Source organism: Antechinus flavipes, chromosome 2 (genome assembly GCF_016432865.1).
Source record: "Antechinus flavipes isolate AdamAnt ecotype Samford, QLD, Australia chromosome 2, AdamAnt_v2, whole genome shotgun sequence".
Classification (NCBI taxonomy): domain Eukaryota; kingdom Metazoa; phylum Chordata; class Mammalia; order Dasyuromorphia; family Dasyuridae; genus Antechinus; species Antechinus flavipes.
Window position 1 is genome coordinate 628,235,354 of NC_067399.1, and position 18,182 is coordinate 628,253,535.

Consider the following 18,182-nt stretch of genomic DNA (forward strand, 5'->3'; position numbering starts at 1 on the left):
AGATCAATTTCAAGGATATTAACATGGTCAAATTGTTTTTTTTTTACATGGGAAATATATACCATATGTTTAAGATTGATATCAGCAATAGAGTACTCAAAAGAAAAACTGGAACAGAGTTAAGGTAAAAATAGTAATTATACAAATAAAGTATAGAAGAATAGACACAGAGGCATTAGAGGGATAAGAAGAGCTCATACTTCTGAAAACCTCCTTACATGGGAACAGGCAACTCTACATACATAAACCATACAGGGTATAGTACCCTTTGAAACTTATAAAGAAGAGAGGGGAAAGGAATGGGTGGGTTGGGAAGCAAAGGATGTAGGATGAAGACAAGGAAGAGATTCATGGGTGAGGGGAGGTTAAATAATAACAAATCAAGTTAAAGAGCAGAATTAAAGTAAAAAGTTAGCAGGGAAGGAAAAATATGTATGTGGAGAGTGGGGTATGTGTGTGTATCTATATATGTATACATATCTTTCTTAACTAAAGCTTATTGGGAGGAAGTGGGGGGCTAAAAGGAGGGAAAAAGAATAAAATTTAAAAAGTGTATGGTAGAGAACAAAAGAACAATTTAGAAGGAAGTAAAGAAAAGATGGACACTCATAAATATAATTTCTTGTACTAATATATGTAATATATAAAAAAGAAATAAGTAGAACCAGAACAAGTTGTACAATAACAACAGCACTGTGAAAACAAACAACTTAGAAAATGGTTAAAAACTGATTAAAACAATGACCATTCATGATTCCAATGGCCAGTAATGAAACATGTTATTCAGGAAATAGATTTAGGGAGCAGAATGATAAATACATATATAAATGCACATATTATTATTAGTATGATTGGTTTTGCTATACATGTCACTATGAATTTGTTCTTTTGCTCCAATGGGATGAAAAATTAAGTAAAAATAGATTTATTAATTAAAAAATAACATGATGAAAGTACTGTAGATATACAATATTGCATGTACTTCCAGATTAGACTTGCTTGCCTTCTTTGTGATAGGGGAGGGGAAGGAGAGTGGAAAGGAATTTCAAATTCAAAATTGTAAAAATGAAGATTCAGAATTGTTTTTACATGTAATTGGGAAAAGATAAAATTTAAATTTTTTTTAAAAAGTGGGATTGAAAGGAAGGGGAAAAACAATATGTTCTAAGTGTCATGTGAATGTTATGAGTTTTGCCTTGAGGAAAGATTAAATTATATGGTAGACAGGGAAAAGATCATTCATTCCTTTTTCACCATGCTTCCAGTTAGTTACTTGTCTTCTTAAGATATATTCAGGTTTGTCAATATCTTCCTGCAAATGCACTATCTAGAATTGAACAAATGTTTAACCACGGGAGAAGAATGTTTTATGACCATGTGATCTGAACACTATATATATATATTAATTCATAACAAATTGGTTTAGATTTTGGTTGCTGTTCCATTGTGCCTGACTCTTCATGACCCCCATTTGGGGTTTTCATGGTAAAGATGCTGGAGTGCTTTGTCATTTCTTTCTCCAGCTCATTTTACAAAGGAAGAACCCAGACAAAAGACTTGCCTGGTGTCACACAACTAATGAGTATCTGAGGTCAGATAAGCTTTAGGGAAGATGAATCTTCTTGACACCAGACCCAGGACTTTATGTATCATGGAGCCACCTAGCTGCCCCAGATCTTGAGTGTCATCCATATATATATATATATATATATATATATATATATATAATTATATATTATATATTATATATATAATTATATATTATATATTTATATATATTCATATATATGTATATGTGTATATATGTACATGCATATGAAGCTTGTGATTAACCAACTCAAGCAGTTTGGGTGTATAGCAAATAGATCATTAGGATTTGAACTGGAAAAACCTGAGTTTATATGTTGCTTCTGACACTAGTTGTATTATTCTAAAAATTAGATGCTATCCTAGACACTGTTATTCTAGACAGGTTACTGAACTTTTCTTACCCTGTGTTCTCAAATGTAAAATGGGAATAATAATAATAATCAATCTCAAGGGTTGTTATATATGTCAAATGAGATAATAAATGTAAAGCACTATGCTAAATGTTCAATTAGGTTTTAAAAATATGAATAAAAGCTAAACAAATAAGAAAACAAGAGATTTCTCCCCAAAAGGGGATAATTTGTAAATGTAATGTAAAAACAAATTATATCAATAAAAAATGTTTTGGATGTTATAGGTTTTGTTCCTTATTATGGGCTTTAATGCCAATTAGACGATCCCATTAATAAAGAATGATTTGACAATACTAGAGTTTCTCAAAATGTAAGAAAGTCTAATTTCTGCTATTATTCAAATTAATTAGTTATTCATTTTACTTCTCAGCAGGATAATGTACTACTATACTTAAATGTATGAATGAATTTTAATTTCCTTACTAAATAAATCTTCAAAAGACTTAGCAGTTAACAAGAGTAAAAGATGCTCCTCTTTCCTGCTGCTGACATAAATAAATGCTAGCAATAACACTGAGAAAAAAAATTGAAGGCATAAAGTTAGGCAAAGAAGAATTTTTATAAAACTATCCCTCTATTTGATTATGACATGATAATATACTTAGAAAGCTCTAGAGATATCAAAGAAACAATCAGTAGTTTCAGTAACTTGACACACTACACAGGAAAGGAATATCCATTAAAATAACTTCAAAATGTATTAAATATCTGGGAGCTCATCTACCAAGGCACAGAGGATCTGAATGAATGAATGAATGAATGAAAGAAAAGTAATCATTTACCTACATGCCAGACTATGCTATACAGTGGAGAAACAAATTAAAAAACTGAACCCCAAACAAACACCCCAAAAAGCGTACATACTATTCTAATGGGGAAAACTATACATATAGGCCAAAGATCTTTAGAAATGAATTTTAGTTTGGGAAGTTTCAGAGTTGGGAATTATAACAACACAGTCATCAAGAAGGCAACTGACATGTCCAATTCAAAAACAATGGTAGTATTTGATTATTTTTTTCAGAACAAGTGATGAAGAAAAATTTGCCCTCTCTATACACTTATGTATAACGGTGAATTGAAAGAAGATGGTGAAATATGGTCAGGTTTAGGGCTACTTCAATACACAGCAGGCTATCATAAACTACAATAGCATAGTCCCAGAATGAAAATTGCAAAGCTCAGTGCCAAGACAATAAAAATGATAATACTAGCTAAATTAGCTTAAAGATTTAATGCTATCCCCAAACTACCAGGAGAATACCTTGAAGTGCTAGACAAAATAATTAGAAAGCACATCTCACAGAACCTGAAGAAAAATAGTGAAAAAAGTAGGAATAAAAGAGAAAAGCTTTTCCAAAACTCAGATTATGAACTAAAAAAAGTTATAAAAACTATTTCGTATGGCTTTTAAAAATATGAAAGAATCAACAGAACAGATTAGATAATAATCAAAAACAACTAAAACCACAATGTAGAATACAATAAACTCAAAGTCAATAATTATTTGAGGGAGAATGTTTTTTGACAAAAAACTGTTCAGAAAGCCATTTTGATAGAAGTTAGTTTTAAATCAACAACTTATTCGAAACACCTCAATAAGTTTTAAATGGATGTATGCCCTAATTATTAAAGTTAATACCATTTAAAACAGAGAGAACTAGGTCCAGTATCTTTCACTAACTAGATGGAAAATATTTTTAAAATAATTTTGTTGATATATATACATGTATCTTTAGTTCTCTTTCCTCTCCTAAAGAACTAGTATGCATAAAGATGTATAAAATAATAAAAAAAATTCTGCAAAGCTACACAACTCATCTAGAAAGTCCAGCATTGTAAGCAATATCCTATACCTATGAATCCTTACTTCTACAAAAGATCAAAATATCATCTCATTTCTGCTCTCTGAAGTCAAGCTTGATCATTGTAGTTCAATAATATTCAGTCCCTATTGCTTTATTTTTATTGTTCTTTCTATTTAAATTGTTATAGTCATGTATATTCTTTCCCTGATTCTGCTTATTCACTGTACATTTAGTTTATATAAATCTTTCCATGCACTTCTATACTCATCATGTTCATCATTTGTCATAGCACATTACTATTCTTTGATACTTCACATACCACAATTTGCCTAGTCAAGATCCCAACCAAATTTCCCTTATTTCTAGTTCTTTGGTATATAGAAGAATTCTTAAGTGTATAGATGAATACAAAATAGAAAAAATAATTTCAATTACACTCAATTGAAAAGTGCTTACAAAAATAACCTAACTAGAATAAGAGAAAAAAGTGGTCAATTGGGGCAAATCTTACTGTGTACTAGACTCTGGGACAAACTTGGTCCCAGAGAAGAGTTATAAGAATATTATTCTTTCCATTCTTTGCAGAGAAGGGGGAATGTGTTGTTGTTCAATTTTAAACATAATGTTAAATGGCTTATGTGATGAACCGTTTCTTTTTCTTTTATTCTTTACTAAAAGGTATGGCTCTTTGGATGAATAGGGAGGGATGTATTAAGACATTATGGAGACAAAACAAAATATAACAAAAAATTTTATTGAGGAAAAACAAGAGGAAAAAAAATAAGAGAAGACAATTAGTCCCTGGAAAACATTTGCTAATTAGGGATTTTTTTCTAGCACTTAGTGAAGTATCTAGTATATAGTAAGTGCTTAATAAATGTTTGCTAACTAAAACTGGTAAAGGAAATGTGATAGTTTAATTTACCATATCCATTCTGTTAAATTAAAAAACTATCTGTTTTTACCACTCTCCAAAAAATAAATGTTGCTTTGAAATTTGAACTAACAAATGAAATTGATCATTCCAAGACCTCAATTGAGATACTGATATATAACAAAGTTGCTATACTGTAGTTTGAGTGGCAAAGACAAAGGCCTGTAAGTATTTGCAAAACTGTCTTGTGAAGTAGTATGTGCACATTAGAAAAAGACTATCTTGCATAGAAAAACATTAGGGTCTGTTTAGATCTCTAATTTAAGGAATTGTTCTGAGACATTCAGAATCCAACGTGACTATTTATGTAACCAGAAGATCCACCAACCAGCTCAAGTGAATAAGAAAAGGGTCTTCTGGGGAATCAGAAATTCAACAAAGATAAACCCTGGTTCCCAACCTCAGCTAACTTTCCTTAAGAAATGAAAATGAAGCTATCAATTGTTCTAACCTATGAATTTTAAGATTAATCTGATCATCTAAATACCAAGAAAAAAATTTTGCTAAGCTGGAACATAAAACAATTAAGAATCTTTCCTGACAATACTATATGATGATCAATTCTGATGGACCTGGCCATCTTCAGCAATGAGATGAACCAAATCAGTTCCAATGGAGCAGTAATGAACTGAACCAGCTACACTCAGTGAAAGAACTCTGGGAGATGACTAAGAACCATTACATCGACTTCCCAATCCCTATATTTTTGCCTGCCTGCAGTTTGGATTTCCCTCACAGGCTAAATGTACAGTATTTCAGAGTCCGATTCTTTTTGTACAGCAAAATAACAGTTTGGTCATGTGTACTTATGGTGTATCTAATTTATGCTTTAATAAATTTAACATTTACTGGTCATTCTGCCATCTAGGAGAGGGGGTGGGGGGAAGGAGGGGAAAAATTGGAACAAAAGGTTTGGCATTTATCAATGTTGTAAAATTACCCATACATATAACTTGTAAATAAAAAGCTATTAAATAAAAATAATTTTAAAAAGAATCCTTCCTGACCAATCCATATGAAGCCATTTATTGTTTTGTCATTCTGCTTTTTCCTTTTTGCCTGATAAGAAAAACAAAACTTCTGCCCTTCACTATTAGTTACTTGTTATACTTGTTGAGTCCTCCAGGTGGTGCTCTAATGTAGACTAAATGACAAGGTAATCTATTCTGTTATTCTCACCTTCGTATCTAAGTCACTAAATCAAGCCAAAATTTATCAGACCATATCTGATGGACAAAATTAGAATATTCATCTAAATAGAAAATTCATCTAAAATAGGCACGAATGCCTCAATGGGGAGCCTTAAGAAGACTCATGAAATTCAGTTATAATAAATGGACTATTGAAGGGAGTAACAATTTCAAAGTTATATTATTACTTAGAAAATATATCAATAATTATTATCATTCAATTCAGAAAATATCCCTTAAATAAAACGGAACATTACATAACACTTTAGTAATAAACTGATGATGTTTTAGTCATATATACAATATCTATGGATATAAAATAAACTCATACTCTGTGTGGAACCTGGACAATTTTATCACAACTGCAGTCCAAGTTACATGGACAATCCCACCAGATTCCACAAAAAAGAAAGAAAAGAAGGAAGCCAGAAATATAGGCCTAACAATGTAAAGTCCAGACTAGCTCCCTGGAGGCCTCAGGAACTGCTGGAGTCAGGACAAGCAAAAGTCCTTGGTCTTTACAGGGAGAAGTGAAGGAGATGGACAAAACTGCCACAAGCTCGTCACCAACCTCCCTTCTCCTGGTCCTGCTGCAAAGGGAAGTTCTTTCGCCTCTCTCACCCCATCCCTTAATCCTCACCTACAATTATCTGTATACACCAAACATAAAGCCAGCAAGGGATTGTGAGAAAGGCCATTTTCCCAAACATATGCTAATAGAATCATTGTCCAATAGGTCATTAGCCTTAAGTGCTCGGCTGTCTGATTCAAACATACCTTTTAAGAGTTTCAGACCTTTACAATTTAATAAGCAAACTAATAACCCCTATGGCAAAAGAACTAAGTTCTGGACTTTTTCTGCAGCATTCTGTGCCTACAGTACAAGCATCTTTACTATACACATTCATTCAATAATTTTCTGACTATTGGACACAGTGCTATGTCTCAAAAGCTATAAAAACAGGATAATTCTACATAGCACTAACTTCTCTTAGTGTAATGCCAGAGAAACTAAGGCAAGATAGAGATTAGAAAGTTATAATATTTTATTTAAAAGGAAGAGATTTACTGGAACCAGATGGACCCATGGTTTGGTCCCAGAGCTGAATGAGACTATCATCTCCAAGAATCTAGCAAACAATGTGAGTTCTCAATGACATATATACATGTGGCTCAGACACAGGGGGTAGACAGAGGCAGGAGTAGAGTCAGAGTGCTAAGAGCGGGAATGGGACTCTGGCAGGGTGGGGGGAGGCACCGGAAATGGGGAGAGGCATCTTGATAAGATGATATTTGATATTCTGATAGATTGGGATGGGAGAGACACTCTGACATTCTAAAACATAAGATCTTTTATTCTTATCAAATATTCTGATGATTAAGTCAGGACAATTAGGGAAACTGAGTCAGGACAATTAAAAGAGAACTGTAGCACATTAGTACTAATATAGTTGAACTATTAAGTATGTCATTCCATTTATGCAAAACTTACAAGACAGAAAACAAATTTGGAAGTGATTTTTTTTTTAATTACAAACTTTTTCAATAACAGGCTTCTCCACTACTTAATGAGATTTTTCAAAAATTCTCTTCTTAAAAAAACAAACAAGGACCAGACTGAGTCAGAGAAATTCGGAACTTTTTAATAGCCTTTGATAACTGAAAAGCAATAATTTATTCAATAAAATTTTATTAGGAACCTACAATACACTAGTTGATGTCAAACCTGGTCCCTGACTTTCAATAAATGTTGACACATAGGCACAGCAGCAAATCTATTACAAAATTTAGAATACAAACCAATCCACGTGGCAATCAGATTTTACAAATACACTTTTGTGTAAATGGTATTGTATTCACTGCATTAAAACTACAGGATCTTCTATAAATTATACAAGTTAATACTTAAGTAAGGCTCAAATTTTATATTCCTCTAGGCATGCTATCTCCTCCAACTATGAATTTTTTTTTTAATGGCTAACTCCAGAATGAAAAATTTCAAGTCCCAAACAAGATATTAGTCTTTTAAAAAAATTTAATGAAGTATCATGTTAATGACAAAGTGATTAAACTAGGTGGTTTCTGACATTTGCCTTTAATAGATATACTTTTCTATTTAAGATGAATTTTCCCATTGAGACCTCTATTTTATAGAATATTTCAGAGGAGCCAATACAATTCTATCAAATCTACTATTTCCATTTTTAATCCTTACCAGCAAGGTTATTTATACCCAAGGAAATATTTAATGAAAGAACTTTGGCAGTGTTGAGGCAACCTTCATCCCAACAGCATGTGCCCAAAGATCAGATTCTTTGAGCAACATAAAACAAGAGAATGAAGGAAAATACAGGTCAAATCTTGAATTGAAATTTGGTAAAAATCTTTAAAATCATCCATATAATGACATTTTCATATAACAAAATATATTTATAATTGACATTCAAATAATCCATATGAGGAAAATTAATAATCATTCATTTCTGCCAATAATTAATAAGTAAGTGAATAAATTAGGGCTTTTCAGGTCCTTTCTAAATCTAAATAGCTCACCTTTTAAACAGATCTCCTGAGTAGAAGGCTTGACTGTCTACTTAGAAAGTACATAGCTTCCAACTTCTTATATTTCTCAGTTGCTGATTTGTAGGGGATAAAAGCAAGCATTGCTGCTTATATAAAAATAAAAATAAATCAGTTTTTCAGACAATTGTTGGTAATAAAAAATATTTTATTGGTACCGTACAATGATGGAAACAATGTTTCCATTTCTAATTTTCTTACTTAAATAAAAAGCTATTCAAATGCAGAAAAAGTACCTAATTCTGACATACAAAAAGAAACAATTGCAGCTTAGCTTTGCAAATGATTACATTCTTTCATCTTAAATACCATAATACATTGGTCTTCACAATAAATAACAGGCAATTTATGTACAAAAGATGTCCAGAATTATTTTTAACAGCATATTTTCCGTATCTTAAATGCCTAATTCTAACCCCAATCAAATAGAGGTGAATTAAACATTGATCAAAACTATAATAAAACCTAATAAGACTCCACTAATTTGGAATTTGGAACAATTCAAATATAATATGACCCTTATTTATTAAAAGGTTCAAAATATTGCTTCCTTTAAATTTTCATAAAGTCTTAGTGAAAATAAGAGGAACCCAATCTAAAATTAGTACCTTTTTCAACCAAAAGGTTTGAAAAATAAAGCATTCCCTTGACATATTTCCAACTTCCAAATAAAACAATTCCTATAAATTTATGTTATAGTAATTATTTGTTTGTGGTACATTATAAGGCTTATCATAAATGCAATTTTTAAATCATTACAATATATCATTAATAATACTCATGTATATCTCCATTTATAGCTTACACTTTAATAAAATGGATCCTTTTAAATATTTATTTGAAATACTTCAACATGTCACATTGTTCATTTTCTGTTATTCCAAATCAATGAAATCTTATTGCATGTAAACAGAGTCATTTCCTGTGAGGTTCTAACATTCCAAACCTGAAGAAATTACACAAGCAAGTTTTCCCACAGAAACAGTACCTTTTCAATATATGTCAGAAAATGGGCATTATTCAATGGTCTTATTCCTTTTTATGTATAGTGATAAAAAGATTTTTTAAAAGCCTATTCATTTAAATTTACAATCCTTGTACATTCTGAAATTCACCCAATGTGACTGTCTGCTTAGCTTACATAAGCAAATATTATGTGTGTATACATTAATCGCTGCTCTATACAGAATTATTTATCAATGTAATAAAAGGATCTTCTGTGGAGGCAGCAAGTGTGGGGATAAAAGCAATGGATTGAGGAGTGCAGAGAGACTAGTTTCTCGTCTTTTTTTTTTCCCCACTTAACCAGTTGTTTGTCTTCAAGCAAATCCTTCCTTAATTGTATAACATGGGTATTGAACTACATGATAGCTAAAATCCTTCCAACAAATGTTCCATAATACTATTATTCAAAAAATTTGATATTATTTATTTTCTTTAATATAAAAATAGTGTAACAGTTTTTCTTATATGATTACTAATCTTGTAATGTGATAATTAAGAATGAAATGGCACATTAATGTTACATATCTAATCCAGCCATGTACTCTCACCTAAAATCAAGTTTTCTCAGTAAGTTTTCTATTACCACACATTTTCTCACAGAGATTCACAGACAAAGCAATAAACTGATTCAAAGGTATTAAGTTCCAATCTCTGATACTGTCATACTTGGCAGAATTATCACAGGTGAGCCAATTAGCCTCTGTAAACTACTATGGATTCTCATTCTCTCTGGAAGAACAATCAAATACTCAATGATTACAGAACTCATTCAGATACAAAAAGACATGGCCCCTCATTACTATTTAGCAGAAAACAACATGTTCTCTTCTAAATATAAATATGATTTTAATACCATCAATAGGACAAACTGAACTGATCAAATGCAAAGACATAATCAAATCAGGTCTAAAAACACAGTACCACAACTGAGATAGTATAGTAACTTTGGAAGGAAAATATTAGATTCGTGTTGGACAAATTGAGCAGTTGTTCTTTGCGGCTACATTCTCACAAAATTGAGGATTTCAATTAAACACTTGCTTCTTCTTATTTCAAATAACTGAACTGTGTTGAACACAGAAAGATCTGAAAGATAAAAAGTTCTCTGAGAGAGGCACTGCATCTGTAAACTAATTAAGGCAAGTGAATAGTGCTGGTAGTTGTTCATATTATAATGCATTAAAATAATGAAGTAATTTATCCAACAGGTTCACTATTTGTCCTATATGCTTGTTTATGCAAATGAGTCTCTATTTCCTCCCGGAAGACAAGCATTCCAAGGTGAGAGTGAGAAGCCTCATTCATGGCTTTTGACTGGATGCACATACGATATTGTTCTGGGGTCAGCTCATCAGCACAGTGCTTCTCATGCCACAAGTGAAAAAGACCAGGAACTGGGGTTCGAATGACAATAAGATTACTCCGTAAGTATTTTCTGTATAGATGAACATCCTCTCCACCCCATCCTTTTACTTCCAAATCAAATCCACCTATAAAATCAAAATTGATATTATTAGTAACCCATTTTTGTGTTTACTAAACAAAATTGTGGTGAACATTATTAAGGATTAATTATTTTTCTGTATCAATGTTTATAATTTTTTGTTGCTGTTGTTGGCAAGGCAATAGGGGTTTAAGTGACTTACCCAGGGTAACAGAACTGATAATTGTCAATTTTTTTTGATAATGATAACTGATATATTATTTTTGACTGCTGCAAATCAAAAAGCTAAGAGGCCTTAGAAATCATCTAGCCAAACTCATATGGTAATTAAGCTTCAAAGTATTGAAATGAATTGACCCATATGGAGCTAACAGAACCAGAACTAAACCTAGATTTCCTTTCACTACACTACTTCCCTAATTCATTATCTTCAATTACAACCACTGGAAACACTAAAATCGTATCCTGCATGCCTCTAAAAAGAGAAGAATTACCTAAAAATGTAAACAATTTTGCCACTAAATTTATGTAACCTTCATAGTTATGATCTTGAGTTCTTTCAATAACACTGAATTCAAATAAAAATATTAATAGCATTAAGAGCTCTTTCTTTTTTGTAGAATTATCCAAAACTAAGTAAGGTATTATAACAGATTAAAAAGTTTTAAATATTGAAAGATATTAACCTTCATATAAATTAAATCCTTGTGACATTTTATAAATTAATGTCCCCTCACTAAGTGGAAGGGAATTTTTTTTATCTTTAAACCCTTTTGTACCATAACTTTTATTTGTCTTTCCCATACTTTGCCTCTCAACCTCAGTATCCTCTTTGAAAATGGAAATGGAAATTTTTATTTTAATATGAAAACACTTCCAAATACAAGTAAAGATTTGACATCAAACTAAATATGGTAAGTGGTCAAACATCAATGGCTGCAGAAATTATTCTTAAAAATTAAAGAAAATATTATATACTGGATGAATATAACTTACCAATAGTCAGAAAATCTGTTCGATATTGACAGGTCATTCCAAAACCAAAGTCTCGCCAGAATCCAGAATCTTTTTTGTGAACCTTTAATAAAAAATCTGAATCATTTTTCATTTTAATCAATAAAATAGCTAGTTAAGTGCTGACTACACAAAAATAAGTTTAAAAAAGTCAAAAACAATGCTCAAAATGTAACTATTTTCTAATCTCTACCACAAATAGACATTTACATAATCTGTATAAAATTATAGGCATTTAAATGTACTTTGAAACTTTTCTAACATTTTGTTCACATTGTCTGTAAATTCCACACCCTTGCCACTTTAAGGAAATTAGTAGCAAACCTGAGCTTAGAACTCAGGATCTTAATTTCAGAGTCTTAATATCTGAAGCCAAATCCATCCAAAGACATTTGCATTTTAAAAAACAAAACATATCTATCACCTTTAAAATTTAAGCAAAATTTTCATACTAATTAATATCTTTTTAACCACAAATAGATCATACTCCGATTCCGTGAATGCTGAATATTTTTAAATTTAATTTGTGTTGTTTATTAAACACTTCCTTGATTTAGCAAAAACATTTAAGAGGCAAAATAAATTTTAAGACATTTAAGAAAATGAAAAAAAATTAACATAGGATTTGTTTCAGACCAAGATCAACTTTTTTCATCAGATTTAAAAATGAAAATATTACAAATAATTCTAGAAAACAAAAAAAATCTTAAAACCTGTCATTACATAACTGAACGATACTTACTAACTGCTGATCAATTGGTGGTGGCACATCTTGATTGGCATAAACAATAGCAGGATTATAAAGGCTGAACACTACTGGATAAAAAACTTTTCTTCCTGTGAATAAAAATATGAATCAAAGAAGTTTACAAGAAAAAATCCTAATGAACATTCTTTCCAGCATTACATGATTACTTTTATAATAACATCACAGCTTTCAGGAATAGCTGAGCAAAACATCTAAGGCACTGGAAGGCTGAGGGGAATCCTAGACATCCTTCTTGGCCCCTGAGAAAGGAACTTCAACATAATGCTAACCTCTCTCTAAGACATTCAGATTAATTTTCTAAAATTATCAATCAAAATTAGTGTCATCGATGCATTTATTAAAAACAAACTCCTAAAAAGGAATTATACAATTGTACATTGTACAGGAAGTAAATTTCAAAAACAAAACAAAATTTTGCAAGTTGGATTACTACTTGTATGACAAATAATATTATCACAAAATAAGAATTACTATGAGACTAAGGTAGCCCTCATGGAAACCAGAAAATGGAGAGAAGGGAATCTGACATGTTTATCTCCACAGGAATTTCAATTTCATGTATTCTTTAAACATTAAATGGCTTCTGCAAGACTTGAAATGATACCATGAAAGGAATTTAAGTTGTGTAGATATATTTCTTGGTAAGAAAACCCAATATGAAAAATGCAAATTATCTTACACTTCAATAATGCTTTACAGTCATTAAAACAGCTTCTAATATAGTCTTTGAACTTCACAACAGCTTGTGAGGTAGATAGGACAAGTATTATTTATACCTGCTTGGGAGAGGATGAAAAGAGACTCAGAGATCATAATAGATGAAAAGAGACTCAGAGATCATAATATTCATGGAAAATCTTACGATCCTATATACATATCCCCCATTCCTTTCCACATTTTGCTCCAAAGACCCGTAGTCAAATTCACACTAATTGAAAAAAAAAATTAAAACATTGTCTCCTGGCTACTTTATTATTCCATTCACAATCCCTATGACTTCTGAGACCAAAGCCTTTATTTCTTCTTAAATCATCATCCATGTCCCAATCTTGAACCATGGTATAAACCAAGGCTCTCTTCTCAGCTCTCTTTTTTCTCTCCTCTCTATACCTTCTCTCAGTGATATCAGTAGCTGCCAGTTTGTTTTCAGCTCAATGCAGATAACTATGTTTCCAGTCCAGTTTCTTTCTCTAGCTCCAATTTTACATCAACAACTGTTTCTCAAATATTTCACATGGATGCTTTCTAAGTATATCAAACTTACTATGCCTGAAACAGAACTTACTTTTCCATGAAAAATTTCCCTTCTTCCTAATCTTTCTGTTGAGGACAACACTAGCTTTAATCCACTCTTCACTTTCCCACATCCTCCAAATCCAATCAGTTGCCCAATCTTCACTCTCATCCTATTCTCCCTATCCATATAACCATCATCTTACTTCAGGCCCTTACTACCTTTCACTAGGAATATTGAAACTGGCATCTAATAGGTCTCTTCCCTCAAGTCTCTTTCCCCTATTATTCACCACCCAAAGAGATATTTCTAAATCCTAGATTTGACCATGTAACTTCCCACTCAAAAAGCTCCAGGGACTACTAAAATCAAAATACAAGTTCTATGATGTCATACTTCAAGACCCTTCTCAGTCTTATTACAATCTATGTGGTCTGATGGATACAGGGCTAGACCTAGAATCATAATAACATGGATTTTAATTGTCTTAAAATCATATTGGTTTTATGGATCTGGACAAATCACTGAACTATGGTCTTGGTTTTCTCCTTCAAAGAACAAAGGAAGCCAACTCAATGACATAAATCTATTACCCTCTGATCCTAAATTTCCAGGTTTATACATTATTCCTCCTCACATACTCTATGTCTCAGTGAACCTGATCTTATCACTTCTGGTGCACAACCTTCCAGCTCCTGTTTCTGTGTTTGTTTGTTTTTTTCATACAAAAATGCCTCATGCCTGAAATGTTCTATCTCAATGCTGTCTCTGGGAATTCCTCACCTCCCCAAATAACTCTGCTATGTGCTATGTAATATCTGCTACTTAGGCAATAGTGTACATATTGCTTCTCCTGAGAGAATGAAAGGAGCTCTTGCAGAGCAGGGTCAGTCTGATTTCTATCTTTGGATCTGTGACACCTAACATGTAGGCCAGGCACATACTGCTCAATGAATGCATGCTTATCAATGGAGTCTAAAGTTTTACAAACCACAAATGTGCTCTTTGTGGCAAAAAGTAGTTGACACATTGGCTACAGCACTGGGGCTGGAGTCAGGAGGATTTAAGTTCAAATCTCTGACCCTTCCTAGCTGAGTGACCCTTGTCTATTTCAGGTGTCTCAAATGTAAAACAGCAATAATAATAAGAGCATTTATCAGGGTTATTTTGATCATTAAATAAGATATTTACAAAGTACTTAGAATAGTGCCTGGGACATACAGATGCTACATAAACTTTAGCTATTACAATAATTATCATCATCTTAGTGCCTTTCCTCTGAGATGCCCTCCAATGTATATCTTATTTATAATGTCCAGGCTGGTTTTCTGCAGGACTCTGGGATCAGCCAGAGCCTTGTCTTTAAGTGGAGAAGTGAAGGAAGCAGCTGCCACGTGGTTGGTCAAAGCTGGAGTCTGGACTCTGGAGCCTGAAGTCATCTCTGTTTGAGCATGCTGTGGCTGAGAGAGCTCTCTGTCCCTCCCCCAGCCCTTAAATTTTTCAGTACAATTACCTTACTACAATATATTGAGTACGTGCAGCCTTAAGCACCATGCTGTGATTCAAGTATACCTTTTCAGAATTCTGGCCCCACTGCACTTACTGATACATAGCGGTTTTCATGTGGCCCTTCTCATTAAATTGAGGTCCTTCAGAGCAGGGACTATTTTTTGTTCTTCTTTGTACACTATGTGCATAGTGCCTGGCACATAGCAGGTACTTAAATACTAGATGATTATTTTCAAACTGGGAGAACAACAGTGAAAGCATATAACCACTATGTATTCTCTTGTTCTGTCCTGAACACCTATTGTACTTGTCACTGAGCAGACCAATATAAGCTCAGAAGCTCTACCAGAGGTTGGGCTTATATACTCCATATGAACATTTGGGCAAAGAGGGCTTGTACATCTCATGTTTCTTCTGAGCTACTACAATTCTGCTTTGAACAAAGAGCACAGTGCTTTCTTTAACCCCAACACAGTGACATCATTTTGGTCCTCTGAGAAAGAAGGGCAACAGCCAACCAATCAATTATCCATGTAACAAAAATCCTTTTCCTTACTTGGTGGGTGGCTTGATTTCATATGGCTTTGGGGATATGCTGTAAATTTTCAATTACCTATCATGTTTCTGTTTTTTCTAATTCTACATATTTCACTTCCATAGTTCAAAAATCTATAATATTATTTTAAGTTGCATATACAACTGAAAATTCAGCAATAAATTTCCCCAAATTAAAAAAAAACACTTTATTCAAAACATGTAGATACTCTGAAATTTCAAATTAAATTTACTAAGATTTTACATACCTGGTTCAGCATTTAATCGGCAACTGTTAAGAAACTCTGCTGAGAAATATATATCAACATCACAGAAAAACATCAAGACTTCTCCCTTGTCCCAAGCTCTTGCACCTACATCTAGTCCTCGACCTCGATTAAATTCTTCATTCAATGAAACCAATGTGTAATTGTGAAAATTAGCTTCACTAGGAGAAAAACAGACACAAAAGAAGATGTAATTCTAAAAAAAAATTACAAACAACATCCCAAGGCAATTTTTGAAGAAAATATATTATACACACACACACACACACACACACACACACACACACACACAAACAATAGTGATTTGGCAATGAAAAACAAGCAGATAGTAAAAGAGTATCTAGTTTCTCCCAAATGAGTTCAAATCACCTGCATCTGTGACAAATCATATCCCAGGGGACTGAAGAGAAATTTTCAATTTCATTTACATCAACACTCATTGAACACCCATTATATGAAAGACACTGAAACATACAAAGAAGTTTCTGAACTATAACAATGGCTTAATATAAAACTAGGGAAATAAGATTTGTAAACATTAAAAAAAAAAAAAACCTGTAACATTAAGTAATAAGAATAATGGCAAATAAGTGGTAAAAAGTAAATAAAAGACTTCAGAGAAAGGAGGGATAATTTGGGAGTAGAGTAACCTAGTTAAGACTTCAAAGAGGGGAAAATAAAAGGGGAAAAGGGATAAAGTAAAAAAGGTACACAGTAAAGAACAGAACAACAATATACAAGAAGTAAAAAAAAAGATGGACACTCATGAATATAATTTCATCTACAACAAATATACTTTCTTGAATTGGCATTTGTTTTTATATATTTTGGCTCCTTCCTGAAGTTCTGCTGGATACATGGCAGTGTTCTCTTTTGTTTTGTTTCATTTTATTTTGTGTACCTTTTCTGTTTTGCTTTTTTCTTATTCTATTTCTTTAAATAAAATAAATTTGACTTCAAAAAGGAAGAATTTAAGTAGTGTCAAAGTCCAATCCAAAGATTGGATTTTATTTTTAATAGAAAGTGCAGCCATTCCTAAATGGGGCATTCAGAAAAGGGACAAATATGCTCTCAAAATATATTCCAAAGAACTGAGGACAAGTCTGATTAGAGCAACAAATTCTTGCATGGCAAATGTACATGATCTGTGATACACAGCTCCTTAGCAGATCCATGAACTTGAATGGAGAAAAAAAGTTATATTTTTACTGATTTTTGTACCATGATTTATCATTTACCATTTATCATGTATCATTTATCATTTGCCATTTTCTTTATTTATAAATGTATGTCACCAATCACATTCTGAGAAAGGGTCGCTAGGCTTCATCAGGCTGCCAAAAGGGTGCTTGACACACAAAAATGCTAGGGGAATAATGCAAAATATGAACTAGAAAGTCAGATTAAGGTCAACCTGAATAGCCATGGCTGTAAGCAACTGAGAACCACTAAAGTTCTGAACATTAGAATCATATGATCAAATACTCAAGTGGTGTTTCAGGATGAGTGATCTGGCAGGAATGTGGAGGGGGAGGGAGGAGATAGAAAGCTAGGGCTATAGTGCAAGCATCAAGAAAGGGAGACTTGAATCAGAGCAGTATCACTGGGAATAAAAACTGAGGTGCTAAAAAAGAAGTCAAAGATACTGATGATCAATTCTGGAACAAATGAGAGAATTAAATGAAAGATTAAAGTTGGTTAAAGAAGCTTTTGAAGAGATGTAGAAAATGAGGAGAAATTCACTTTTAAACAAGTTGACTTTCAAGTGCCAATAAGAAATGTAAGTGAAAAAGCTAAGTAGCTATTTGGGAATAAGAGCATTAGAGAGAGGGAGAAAAATCTGACAGGGTAATGAAGACAGAGTTCATAGA

At 32.5% G+C, this 18,182-nt stretch overlaps 1 protein-coding gene across 1 annotated transcript in view; it reads right to left on the reverse strand.

Annotated features, from left to right (window-relative positions):
• Positions 1 to 8,642: 8,642 nt before the first annotated feature.
• The window catches only part of CSGALNACT2 (chondroitin sulfate N-acetylgalactosaminyltransferase 2), a 48,130-nt gene continuing 38,590 nt past the window's right edge, over positions 8,643 to 18,182 (reverse strand). Inside the window, exons 7-10 of the mRNA XM_051981997.1 lie at positions 16,294 to 16,472; positions 12,721 to 12,815; positions 11,961 to 12,042; positions 8,643 to 11,010 (exon numbers count right to left, since the gene is read on the reverse strand). Coding sequence (XP_051837957.1) covers positions 10,718 to 11,010; positions 11,961 to 12,042; positions 12,721 to 12,815; positions 16,294 to 16,472 — 649 coding nt within the window. The 3' untranslated portion in view covers positions 8,643 to 10,717. The remainder of the gene's footprint in view (positions 11,011 to 11,960; positions 12,043 to 12,720; positions 12,816 to 16,293; positions 16,473 to 18,182) is intronic.